The sequence below is a fragment of the Oncorhynchus mykiss genome, chromosome 28 (genome assembly GCF_013265735.2).
Source record: "Oncorhynchus mykiss isolate Arlee chromosome 28, USDA_OmykA_1.1, whole genome shotgun sequence".
NCBI classification, from domain to species: Eukaryota; Metazoa; Chordata; class Actinopteri; order Salmoniformes; family Salmonidae; genus Oncorhynchus; species Oncorhynchus mykiss.
In genome coordinates, this window is record NC_048592.1 from 14868959 (window position 1) to 14882335 (window position 13377).

The window sequence follows — 13377 nt, forward strand, 5'->3', positions numbered from 1 at the left end:
CCTCTGAGCCGTGCTATCCTGGTTAAGAATGTAATTTAAAGAGAGCCTGCGTTCAAAGATAGTGGCTAATTCAAACAAATCATTTATTCAAAGGACCCAAAACTCATTAACTGTCATTAATTGGAGTCCACCTCTAATCGACCACTTATTTAGTCCCGCAAAGTTAGATTTGGTAACTTTCCACAAGACATTGAAATGATCAGTTAGTTGACTTTCAACAACCATAAAGAGCCAGCGTTTTTCAAATAGCGAAAAATGTACACAATGACACAAAAGCACAACTAATCTGCAGCATCTTTCTCTTTAAGGCTTGCATTTTCTTCTGTCCTTGGACTCTCTCTGAAACTCAAAGATGTGGTACAGTGTCTGGTTTTCACTTGTCTCTTTTCTCTTTCTTGTCCAGGGTTGCTCACTCTTTTTTCTCCTGTGCATCGATGGCTCCCTGTGCCAGCCGTCGGCCAGAGGGAACTCACCATTGGTTATCTGATTCCCTCTAGGCTTCTCCTGGACCTCCTGTGAGAAACCTGCTGTGTTTGCTGTTTCTGTTTAACCAGCCAACCCCGAGGAAGGCCAAGGAAACATAGTTATTTAGACTCTGTCAGAGACTCTGTGGAAGTTCTCATTCAAAAATCTACGTATCAGCTTTTATGAGTTGCTCTGTATATACTGTATAACGTGTCCAGAAGGAGAAATAGAGAGGGATAATATTACAGCCTCCTTCTTTCCCCACAGAACAAATCCGTAGGAACCGAACAGAGAGAAACTTCAAGTCAATGAAAGATGAAATTAGGGAAGTTACCTAGTTTATTATTAATGATTGGGAACAATATTGTGTGTGTGTGTGTGTGTGTGTGTGTTTTTTTTTCAGATCCTGGGTGCTTGGGGCGTTTGCCCTGCTCTTCCTCCTGGGTCTGACCTGGTCGTTTGGCCTGTTCTTCCTCAACGAATCCTCCGTGGTCATGGCGTACCTCTTCACCATCTTCAACACTCTGCAAGGGATGTTCATCTTTATCTTCCACTGCCTCCTCCAGAAAAAGGTAAGGATTTAATACATATGACATATATACGAAGATAATGCGACAACATTTTGTACATCAATGTTTGACTATAAGTTTTCCTCACCAGAGGTGGGAAATAACCTTCTTTTTTTATGTCTAGTTTCCCAAAGAAGTAAGATAACAGAAGGTATCTGTGTGTACAGAAGTCCAATGCAAAATGTATACTTTTCAGTCTGCTGTCTACTGTCTCTTGACATTTAAGACCATCTCTGATAGAAGTAACACCTTCCGTGTCGTATTTGTCCCCCCCTCCTTATGGTGGTATTTGAATGTGTCATCGTGGTAGCTGTGATAGCCCTATCTCCAAAGACACGCCATTTGAACTGCTGCTGTCGGCTCGGTGGCATTTGATAAATATATTTATTTTGTGGCTCTTTGTTGCAGGACCGAGGCAGCTTCCTCTCTTTTTCGCTCTCTGGAGTCGACTGTCACGGTTGTGGTGTCTCTGAGTTCACTGTGTCTCTGTCGCTCTGCCCTGATCCTGTGCCCGCTGCAGGTCCGTAAAGAGTACAGCAAATGCTTCCGCCAGTCCCAGTGCTGCGGAGGTCTGCCTTCTGAAGGGTCCCACAGCTCGGCCAAGGCGGCCACGTCTCGATCCACCGCACGCTACTCCTCCGCCACACAGGTACAGTACATACTAGGTACAGTACAGCAGCGGGAAGTTGAATTATATATACCTTTTTTTCTGTCCTTTCTTGCTTTTGAGAGTGAAAGGAGAGTTCTTTTCCTGTTTTTTTTCTACCCTCCTTCTCCTATTGCATGCTAGCACGTCGAGGAGCAGCATGAACACTGGAATACACACTCTCTCTCTCTCTCAACCCTTTCTTTCCATTGAGAGCAGTACTGTAGTGTACTTCAGTATAGCTTTTTAGTCCCCGGGGGAAATTGGTTTGCGGCATAGAAGGGAAAGGCTTTTTTTTTCTTTTTTCTGTTGCATGCTAACATAGAGGGGAGAGTGTTAGTGTTGAGTTAAAGGTGGACAGTCCAATCCCCTTGTGTGAAATAGCCTTCCTTTCTTTCCCCCTGAGAATGAAAGGGAGCGCCTACGCCTTGTTGTCCTGTTGCATGCTAGCATGTAGAGGTGACACGGAAGGACATCAGTGTTGAAGGTCATTTCAATACACTGTGGCTGTGTCTGAAATGGCACTCTATTCCCTATATAGTGCACTACTTTTGTAAAAAAAATATTAAAAAAAAGATGAAAAAAAAGTGAATAGTGTGTCATTTTGGATGCATCCATTTTGTTTCCTGCGTCAGTCTTGGAAGTGGTTCTTGTAATCCGTTGTGTTTGCTTGATGCCTCCATAGAGTTGTGCTCTTTTTCTGTTGCATGGAACTGACGTCGGTGTTAACAGTTGTTCTCATACGATGCGTGTGTTGTTTACCTCCTCCACAGAGTCGTATCAGGAGGATGTGGAACGACACGGTGAGGAAGCAGTCCGAATCCTCCTTCATCTCCGGAGACATCAACAGCACCTCCACCCTGAACCAGGGTAAGACACCGCCCCCTCTGTCCACACGGTCTCTGTTTACACATGTTGTACTCTCTCTGTTATGTGACCTTGAATAGACAACAAGTGCCGGAATAAATCTGGCAGATGCAGATTTCATTTGTGTGCATTTAACTTGACCAAGTCACTGATGGATGATCCTCCACATTCAAAGAGGCTGCGTTTTGATAAACTGATCATTGTTTACTCAATATGGTCTAGTGCTCGTATCCGTCCTGATTTAAATAAACCATGAATAACAAATGAAATATATTATTTTGAACGGGTAAATAAATACACGCTAAAGATATTTTTAAATGAGTCAAAGTTCACTTCAAACATGTCGTTTGATGGTCGACCTGCACAACTGCTACTTGTTGGATGGGAGAAGTGTTATGTAGCTATTTAGTCTGGCTTCAAGTGTTAGTGATGAGAAGCTGGTGTCTGCTTGTGTGTTCAACTCTGGGAGACCCTGGCTGGCTACAAGAACTGGCTGGCTGCACTGACTCATCCTCACCCTGACCTGATCCTGCTGATTTTCAGCCATGAGATGGGGGGGGGGGGGGGGGATAAGGAGAGATACAGAGAGAGAGAGAGATGCAGAGAGAGAGATGGGATAAGAAGAGAGATACAGAGAGAGAGATGGGATAAGGAGAGAGATACAGAGAGAGAGAGATGCAGAGAGAGAGAGATTGGATAAGGAGAGAGATACAGAGAGAGAGATGGGATAAGGAGAGAGATACAGAGAGAGAGATGGGATAAGGAGAGAGATACAGAGAGAGAGAGGTGCAGAGAGAGAGAGATGGGATAAGGAGAGAGATACAGAGAGAGAGATGGGATAAGGAGAGAGATACAGAGAGAGAGAGAGAGAAACAGATAGACAGGATAAGGAGAGAGCTACAGAAAGAGAGAAAGATACAGAGAGAGATGGGATAAGGAGAGAGATTGTATCTCTGTATCTCTCTCCTTATCCCATCTCTCTCTCTGTATCTCTCTCCTTATCCAATCTCTCTCTCTGTATCTCTCTCCTTATCCCATCTCTCTCTCTGCATCTCTCTCTCTCTCTGTATCTCTCCTTATAAGTTTTCCTCACCAGAGGTGGGAAGATACAGAGATACAGAGAGAGAGACGGGATAAGGAGAGAGATACAGAGATGGAGAGATGGGATAAGGAGAGAGAGAGAGATACAGAGAGAGAGAGAGAGCGAGAGACGGGATAAGGAGAGAGATAGAGAGAGGGAGAGATGGGATAAGGAGAGAGATAGAGAAAAAGCTTGGGAGAGACGGAGAGAGAGAGAGACGGGGGAAGGAGAGAGACAGGGGGGGGGGGGGTCGCAGTGAGGTTTAACACTACACAGCTCCGTTTTTTTCAACTTTCCCCCTTATCAGTGTGTGCCATCAGCAAAAAGATAACTCCTAATCGCTCCTGATAAGAGATGAGATATAAGAGATTAGTTTTCAATGACGGGACATTATACTTTTATACAACACATGGGTCTAATCCTGAATGCTGATTCGTTAAAACCACATTCCAGCCGGTGTCTATACTTATGTATACTATATACATTTTGGAGCAGAGTGATGTCACTAGATACCGATGTGTAGTCCCCACATCATCAGTGTGGTTGTATTGACTATATTATGTCTGCTGACTGCAGAGTGGATACTCGCAATTACTTGTTTTATATGGCTACTGTAATCATACTGAATATTTTGACCATGAATGGCTAATCATACTGAATCATTTGACTCCCACTTTATAACCCACTGTTGTGTTTATTTATTAGTCAAATATTTGTTTAACAGAGAAACTATTTGGCGATGTTGTGAGTATTGTACCGGAGTTTTTGGCACTGTCTGGTGGTAAAGCAAGTGGCTTTGTTTACAACAGACGACCGACCCACTTGTTGCGGATGGTATTTAGTGCCTGCTGTTCTGTGAAATGAAGTCTGGAGAACGCGGTGTGCAGACATTATTTAAACATCAGCTACTCAACTAACCAGCACGTTGTATTTACTGACTGAAACTCCTACACACACGTCCCTGTTTCCTCTGGTCTCATCTTCTTCTTTTTCTCTTCTTTACTCTCCTGCCTCATCCTTTCTATAATAATGTTACAAAACTGTATGATAATATAAATAGCCTTTCGCCTCCCTCGCTCACATCTTCTCTCTCTCTCTCTGTGTTTCTTGCAGGATTCACTGACAACTACCTCCTAAGTAACCCTCTCTTTACCTCCTCTCTTCCTCACTCTCCTGCCTCGTCTTTCCTTCTCTCTCTCACAGGGATGACTGGCAACTACCTCCTAACTAACCCTCTGCTCCGAGCCCACGACCCTAACAACCCCTATAACAACCTGCTGGCTGAGACGGTGGTGTGCAACACCCCCTCCCCTCCAGCCTTTCACTCACCAGGTGCATGGTGACCTCTAACCTTTCAATGTAGATCTGTGTTTGAAATGGCACCATAGTTCCACCATGGTGCCACCTTGACAAATTTGACTCGATTAGTGCACTATATAGGGAATAGGGTGCCATTTGGACAAACATTTGTTATGTTTTTGTGTGTGTTTGAAACTAATTGAAATAGCGGTACTTTGTGGGGTTGTGGGCCCCTACACAGCATGAATTGTTGAGAAGCCTTACTCTGTTTTAGAATTGCTCTCTCTCCCTCTCCTCTCTCCCTCTCCTCTCTCTCTCTCTCTCTCTCTCTCTCTCTCTCTCATTACCACTTCTCTTTATTTAGCTAGTATGCAAGCTGCGCTTTGTAACACAGCATGAGATAAGGTTGAGAATGGTCAATGCTATCTTATCGAGACTACTCCAACATTCATTTATAGGAAATCGAGATGAATTTATTCAGTTTATATGTTATATCCTATTATTTACCATTCTCCTCCTTCGCCCTTCGATGATACCATTTTGAGCAGGTTCAATGGCATTCTTTATTTATTTCTTGACTACAAACCCCGAATCCCCATTTATTTGAATGCTGTCATTGTCTGTGTAGCGTGACCCAGATACCCTCTCTGTCAGACTAAAGGAGGAAGCCAAGCAAAGGAACAGAGAAACACGGGAGCACATGACGCAATGCAGGCAGAATTATATACCCCTCAGATATGCAGAGGCATTTGATGATGAAAGAGGAGCGGATGGAAGGAAAGGAGGCAGCACCAGGATGAATGTGTGTGTGTGGGGGGGGGGGGGGAGAAGGATACAGGAGAATATACAGAAACTGCAGTCGCTCGCTCTGATTTGGCAGGTCGCCGAGTTCACTCGCTTCACAATGAGAACACTGAGAACACTTTTAAGTCACATTTTCTGCCTTTTTCCCCCCTGGATGAGGTTGGAAAGAGTTTGGGAACCTAACGAACCGATTTATGTGACAATCACACATTATGATTTAATTACCGTCGTGATATCAATGAAATACCAGTATGATCAAAACACCACAAATGTAAGTGGAATCTACAAATACCCCTGCTATGTATCAAGCAGACAATGCTTTTGAGACATTTTTTTTTCACGATAGGATAATTACAGTCTACGCTAACTTATTCTAGTTGAGCAGTGGTGGTGAATGAAGTGACGGTCTAATTAAGCGTTTATTGTCTGCGTCAGTGTCATCATCCCTTAACCTGCCGAGACACATCATCAGTCAGTCAGTCAGTCCTCCCTACAGGCAGATTAGTCATGTGGAAATACACGTGAGAGACACACAGCCACGAGGGAGATACTCCTTAAACTTGCATCCTCACACATCACAGAAACTATCGTTGGCGACTCACAGTTGAAGAAGATGGAAGCACTCAAACATTATGAGTGACTAATTGAAGAACATGAAAAGCTGAAGAATTGACCGAATAGCTGTTGACTGGTTTGGGTGCAACTCTCTTAACAGACAGATGTCAAGTAGTGTTATATGATGATGAATCACCCGAGTGTAAAGTGTTTGAAGAGGCTCAAGTTGAAAATGCTCGAGTCGTTCTAGATGTGCCTCCTCACCCGGAAGTGTATTCATTTGAAGGTAATACAGTGCAGATGTTCATTTGATGCAGTAACGATAAAGAGAACATCTTGGGCAAATCTCAGTTGGAATCTTTCCCAGAATGCAGCTGTCTGGCTCCGGCTGTGTCCAGTTAAATTCTGTTCACATCACTTACCCCCCTCCCAGTAGACAATACACAGCAAATTGGCCGGTGTTGATTTCGCTGTGTACCATTTCTAGTGTGGATTCAGGAGTTAAAGAGCAACTGCCCCTAAAAACTGACTTCTCGTTCAGAAAACAGGCTGTGGCATCAATATGAGTCAGAAACATGTATTATGTTGTCAAAATTTACTACAAAGTGCCAATAGGATACATTTAGGTCATAAAGGCAATCTAGTCCAAAACAGAGTATTGCGAGACTTGTAGTCGTGACTGCAGCACCAGCAACAGCTGACAGCACAAGTAATCATCAGTTTGTAGTGAAGCAGCACACAACTCTAACTGCCTGTGGTACATTTGGGTTGACTTTGGATATCCCTATGGGGCTAGTTAGGGACCGTCAGTAAATTGCACAATGTACATGGGACAATATGTTAAAATTCCAATATCTTCAAAGTTCAATGATTTAAACCCCTCAAACTAACTATAAATTGTAGAAATAGGCTATCCAAAGTCAAAGCAATTTTGTCCCAATCAATTGATTGATTCATCTTGTGCTACACAAAGACAAATAATATACATTTTATATATATAATATATAATATACATCTTAACTAATCCAATCAGTTGGTAAGATTTATTGCACTCGTTACTGAAATGTTTGTTCCAGTTTAAATGGTAGTATTTTCTGTCAAGTTTCCTAACCCTGACAGTCATTCTGAATGCAGGTTGCGGTGAATAAAAATGACTTGCAGTCCTGATGTTGCCTGTAAACCAGGAGTTTCCTAACACCACTGTGTTAGGGTCAAACTAGGCCATCAAAGTTAAGCCTTAATATATACAGTATGTAATGTATTGTCATACAGTTGAATTGTAATAACATTCACCTAGGTGAAAGCCACATTCCTTTAAAGGGAAAGAATTCAACAACCATGTCATTAACAAATACAGTCATGGGGCATAACTCTACAATTCACTCAAAGAAAAGGCACCATGGGAAATATGCAAACTTGGCTTTACACAAGGGATCATCAACTAGATTCACCCGCGGGCCAATTTGTTCTTGAGCGGATGGTCAGGGTACCAGAACATAATTACAGATAACTTGTAGAATGCAAAGTGACCGCAAGAAGCTCAGACGTATATCATATTTGACTAAAACAGAGTCATTTCAAACCCTGCTTACATTTGTATACGATCACATAAATCTCTCTATAATGCCAGGAAATACTTTGGAACAGATGTCCAAAATTAAAATATCTTGGGAGTTTATTTGCTTTAAAGTCTTTTATGTCCAAACAATAAAAAATAAAAATGTGTGGGCCAAATAAGGCCGCCAGTGGGGGACCCCTGCGTTCCACCATATTCACCCCAAACGACTCACAGTAACAGTGTTTTTCTTTAACACTAATGGCCGTTAATTCTATTCACTGTGAGTATTAATTCTCGTTTACATGTGAATAACACTGGCAAGTGTGTTGGATTAACACTCAAAATGCAACACTCTAATCAGAGTAACTTTTACACTCTGTAGAATGGGACCGTATATACTCTTAAGACAGTGCTAAAAATGAACTCCTTTTAAGTGTTGATTTAAAACTGCCAAATTTACTGCGTACCTGTCTGCATTCAAATGACTGCCCATACATAAACAAATGCAAAACCTGCAATGGGGCTTTTCACGCTATTTCCGAATTTGTCCATATTCTCCCTTTCTTTGCCCTCACACTTCATCCCTCCCTCTGTCTTCCCACCTTCCACTCTTTATCAAAATTCTTTGATGTCTGTTTTCACACTCTTTTCTCTCCACCAAAGAGAGAGAAGAGATGCTCCTCATCTCCACGGCAGTGTGTGTCACAGCTCAGCTCCGATTGTATTCCTCCGCCTCCCAGTCAGGTCTATTCAGACTCATTTAACTGAAATCTAAAACTTCAATCTCACCCTTTTTTTGCAGAGCTTGAAGCAAAGCAGTAACTCATCTGCAAAATACATCTTTGCCTCTTTTTTTTCTTCTCCATCCTTCTTATTCTCCCTCTTCTTCATCTTCTGCCGACTTTCTTCTAGCCAGTCTTTGGTCTTCACAAGAGGTTATCAATGTGGTCTATTGTGTACAAAGTAGTTCCTTCCCATCTGGGAGAAGTAGATAGATAGAAACCTGTTAAATCAAATTACCCCGCCCCCCCCCCATCACATTCTAAGCAGAGAGAGAAAGTAAGAGATATGATAGTGTACCTGCCATTTTAGACTTTAAGAGGCTGTGATTGCTTGCTGCTGAAACCCCTCCACCTGCCAAGTCCTGGATTCAGTTGTTCACAGGATTTGTTCTCTATAGCTTTCTGAAACGTTTTCAAATGATTTCAAATTCATCTGTAAAATGAGAGTTGTACTCAAATAAATCAGTCACTTTTTGCGGGCACCCAAATCTGAGACAGACCGACTGAATCCAGGCCTGATTTTCGAAGCCTCCTCCTCGTTCCTCTTTTGTGTTATTTCAAGTAATTATTTTTTATTTTTTTTAAGCCGCAATAAAAAAGCATATGTTTTACTTTTTTTTTTTGCATATCAGCAGTTCTTAGGCAAGATAGCCTGAGCAGACACACTTGATGTGAGTGGTGGTAAAGTGAGTCTTTGCACCGTGCCTGTGTGTCGTGGTGGTGTTGGGGGCTGTGCTTGAGATGGCCGTAAAGTCTTTGTTCGACATTACTCTTTTCTTTTTTCTTTTTTTTAAGGGTGGAATGAATGTTTTAGTCATTGTCACTTCTTCTTTTTTTTACCTCCACCTCCCCCACAGCTTTTCCCTCTCATGACTTCGGTGTTATGATGTCATGTTGATCTTGCATTGTCGTTGTTACCTGGCTAGCTACATTATCTGTGTGTTGTGTTGCTGTAATGTTCCATTTTTTTTTAAGTTTTTTTTTTCTCTCATTTGTGAAATATTGTTCAGGATATCTTCTGTGTTGTCTATGATGTTCAGACATGATGATGCTAGATGGAGACACATATGATAGAAAACTACAGTTAAAAACTACAGTTACGGTCAAATTTGAAGTACAGTAAGCGTCAAAGTATTGGGTAAGCGACAATAATGCATGGTGAATAATGTGTTGTGTGATTTTGGAGTCACTTTTGTCGTAAATAAGAATAGAACGTTTTTCTAAAAGTTGTCTACATTAATGCGGATGCTACCATGAATACGGATCGTCCTGAATGAATTGTGAATAATGGTGAGAAAGTTACACGCACAAAGATCATACCCCCAAGACATGCGAACCTCTCACCATTACAATAACAGGGGAGGTTAGCATTTTTTTTGGGGGGGGGGGGATGATATTTATGCCTCTGTAATTTTCTCACTCATCATTATTCATGATTAATTCAGTACTATCCATAATCATGGTATCCTCCACATTAATGTAGAAGTGTTTAGAAACGTATTCTATTCTTATTTACAATAAAAGTGACTCCTAAATCACAATACATTATTTACCATTTATTTCTATTGGGCACAAAATAATCTGACACAAGCAAAACAAACAGCAGATGCATCCAACACGTTTGTAGAGTCGCAAGCTTGATGGAGGCATTGCGTGCTAGGAATATGGGACCAAATACTACACTTTTGGCCACTTTAATACACATAAGTGAATTTGTCCCAATACTTTTGGTCCCCTAAAATGGGGGCACAATGTACAAAAAGTGCTGTGATTTCTAAACGCTTCACCTGAAATGAATGAAAATACCCTTCAATTAAAACTGACAGTCTGCACCTAACCGTCATTGTATCATTTTAAAGTCAAGTGTTCTGGAATACAGAGCCAAAACAATAAATAATGTCACTGTCCCAATACTTTTGGAACTCACTGTACTTGAACCTCTTTAATTGTATATTTTATAAACATATAAATATGATTTAAATCAATGTAAAATATCCAGATAGCAAAGGTTACAAACACTTAACAGTGAGGTGTCCTGAGCAGTATCAAACTGTATTGTATTGTATTATTGATTTGATATTGATTCTTAACTTTAAAACAGGGATATCTAATCCAGGTATCGTGCTTCTCGTTGCAGGGCAGCATTCTCTGACCCACAGCAGGGACATCAGTGCCATGGACACCCTACCCCTCAACGGAAACTTTAACAACAGCTACTCCCTGCGTGACCAGGAAGACAACCAGGAAGACGACTATGAGGACATTGTGGGCGTGGTCGGGGGCGTGGTCCACGGCCCGGGGGACCTGGGGGGCCTCAGCCTGGATGACGCCGCCTTCGAGAAGATGATCATCTCTGAGCTGGTGCACAACAACCTGAGGCCCCGCGGGGCCCCCAAGGGCCACAACCCCCATAGGGATAGCAGGGACAGGGACCAGGCCCCTCTCCAGACCAGGGTGACTGTGGACAGGGATAGGGGTTGTGGGGGTGGAAGCAGCAGCGAAGATGATGCCGTAGTGGTGGACCACGCTGAGGCTTCGTCCCCCCAGAGAGGCAGTATAGTCGGGGTAGTAGGTGGAGGTCAACCCACCCTAGAGTTGCTGCTGCATCCCCACCATAAGGAGGCGTTAGAGGCCCCACTCCTGCCCCAGAGGACTCACTCCCTGCTCTACAGCGCCCACAAGGCCCCCAGGAGGGCTGTGGAGGGCCCTGGGTGCCACGGCTCAGAGACAGTGGGGGCAACAGGGGACGGGGATTCCCAGTCACCCAACAACAACAGGGACTCCCTGTACACCAGCATGCCCAACCTGAGAGACTCTCCCTCAGACTCCCCCTCAGCCTCATCCTACCCCCCCGATGAAGACGATAACCTGTCACATTCCCCCAGAAGCGAGGGGGAGGACCTGTACCATAAAAGCATGCCTGAGCTGGGCGACGGGCCCCAGCCCCTGTCCTACTACCACATAAACCGGGGCACCAGCAATGGGTGCATCGTATCCCCCAGCGCTGAGGACTGTGTACCCGAGGGAGAGGGCCCCCGGGACGGACAGATGCAGCTCATTACCAGCCTCTGAGCAGATGGGTGGAGGAAGGAGAGGAAGCACTTCTCTGGTGTTTTTGCACAGGTTTGAACATATGTATGTGTGTGGGCTTTGGTTGATGTCAAGACTATTGCCAGCCCTCATCGGTTCTCCCAGCCCTCCATCTCTGCACTCCTAATGACCCGTCGGAGCGGGAAGTGAAATGTTTGTGAGTGGTAGGGAGGAAGGAGATGGATTACTTTTTCACACAAACTCGGTCACACACACACAAATATCCTCTGAAACCGTCTGTCTGTCTGTGGACTTGAACTGCTCTGCTCTGCTGTGGGACTTCAGAGAGGTAAATGCGTAGACCACTACAAGTGTCAGAGAGAAGTCTGTCTGGCGCCATTCCTGTCCAGCCTGCATTTGTATTATATTGAAGAAGAGAAAAAAACAATGGTTTAGAACTCCAGGTTTAGAACACTGGTGAAGTGTTCCTGGAGGGGATTCCAGAATGAATGAGGATGAGTATCTGTTGGGTCCTGGACTCTAGAATGTTCTAGAGTCATTCCACTAAATAGTGAGGACTGTCAAACAAAGAACCACTAATTCAGACTCAGGCCTTATATTTTCTCTATTGCACATTTAACTGTTGTCAGAGTAATAGCTAAAAGAAAATATATTTTGCTGTACCACAAGTGTAAAAAAAAAAAAAAAATATGAAAAAATGTTATGGCAACCAATTATACAACATTTCAATGTTGAGAAGATTATTCTCGAAGCAGGTTGCTCAAATCTGTTTTTTCCTCTCACTTGACTCATTGTGGTATGTTTGAACATAAAAAAAAATCGAATAAAAAAATCATTTTTTTAAAAATCCCATAATAAACCATACATCTTCATTTGTGAAGTGCTTTTTGCTTTCATGAATCAAGAGCTTTGCCAGTAATATTTTGTGTTAACACCATGCCAAGCACAGATTTGGCGTGAATTTGGTCGTTGTGTAATTTATTTTACTTGAAAGAAATTGTCAGGTTTCAAAAAATGTGTCAACGCGATATTTCAAGTTTTACAAGCATATTTCAGCCTTTGACACTAATTAATTTATTAACAGTTATTGAACATTTGAAAAAGTAAAATGGTTGGGAAGTGTGACTTGTTTCAGCACTGTTTAGGTTCATATCATTTATTTTGTACGATCCCATTGTCAGCTTATATAAAAATTCAACTCTTGTTTGATATCAAATAAATGTGAGACTTTTTCTTGTTTGCAAATGTCTGACTATTCTTTCTTTCAAGTCCAGACATGGCTCATGATGATGACTGTAAGCTTCTGTTTAGATCTGCAGCCATGGAGAGAAATGGCAAAGGGAGAGTCATCAGATTTATCCTGCTCAATAACTTTCATTCAAATGTTATTGCCTAGTAAGGTCTTGCAGCAAGCAGGTAGGTCCTGGTTCGAACTGGCCACCCAGTTGTTGTTAGTAGACGACGTACGTCTGCTCAGTTCAGCATTTAACTGTGACATACACTTCATTAGACGATGTGAGATGCCAAATCTCTGTCAGACTGCGGAGGGAGAGAGAGGGAGAGCAAAGCGGAGGCCCGAGGCCAAGGCAGAGCAGAGCAGAGTTGAGCTGCTAAGTCCACCGTGGCTCCCTGCCGCGGTGTTTGAATGTCAGCCTCTGCGTTTACATAGAGCCATCCAGATCCAACAGGCCCGGGGCCGG

At 42.9% G+C, this 13377-nt stretch overlaps 1 protein-coding gene across 17 annotated transcripts in view; it reads left to right on the forward strand.

Annotated features, from left to right (window-relative positions):
- LOC110508614 (adhesion G protein-coupled receptor L2) overlaps positions 1-12922 on the forward strand; it is a 107880-nt gene extending 94958 nt beyond the window's left edge. For 4 of the 17 annotated variants that reach the window (XM_036965900.1, XM_036965902.1, XM_036965901.1 and 1 more), the window contains 5 exons: positions 869-1037; positions 1555-1683; positions 2454-2550; positions 4742-4960; positions 10764-12922. In XM_036965900.1, the coding sequence (XP_036821795.1) occupies positions 869-1037; positions 1555-1683; positions 2454-2550; positions 4742-4960; positions 10764-11698 (1549 nt within the window). In that variant the 3' untranslated portion in view covers positions 11699-12922. Of the gene's footprint in view, positions 1-868; positions 1038-1554; positions 1684-2453; positions 2551-4741; positions 4961-9258; positions 9313-10763 lie in introns of all 17 variants that reach the window. The other 13 variants (XM_036965904.1, XM_036965906.1, XM_036965905.1 and 10 more) reach the window with 7 other exon arrangements.
- The last annotated feature ends 455 nt before the right edge of the window (positions 12923-13377 follow it).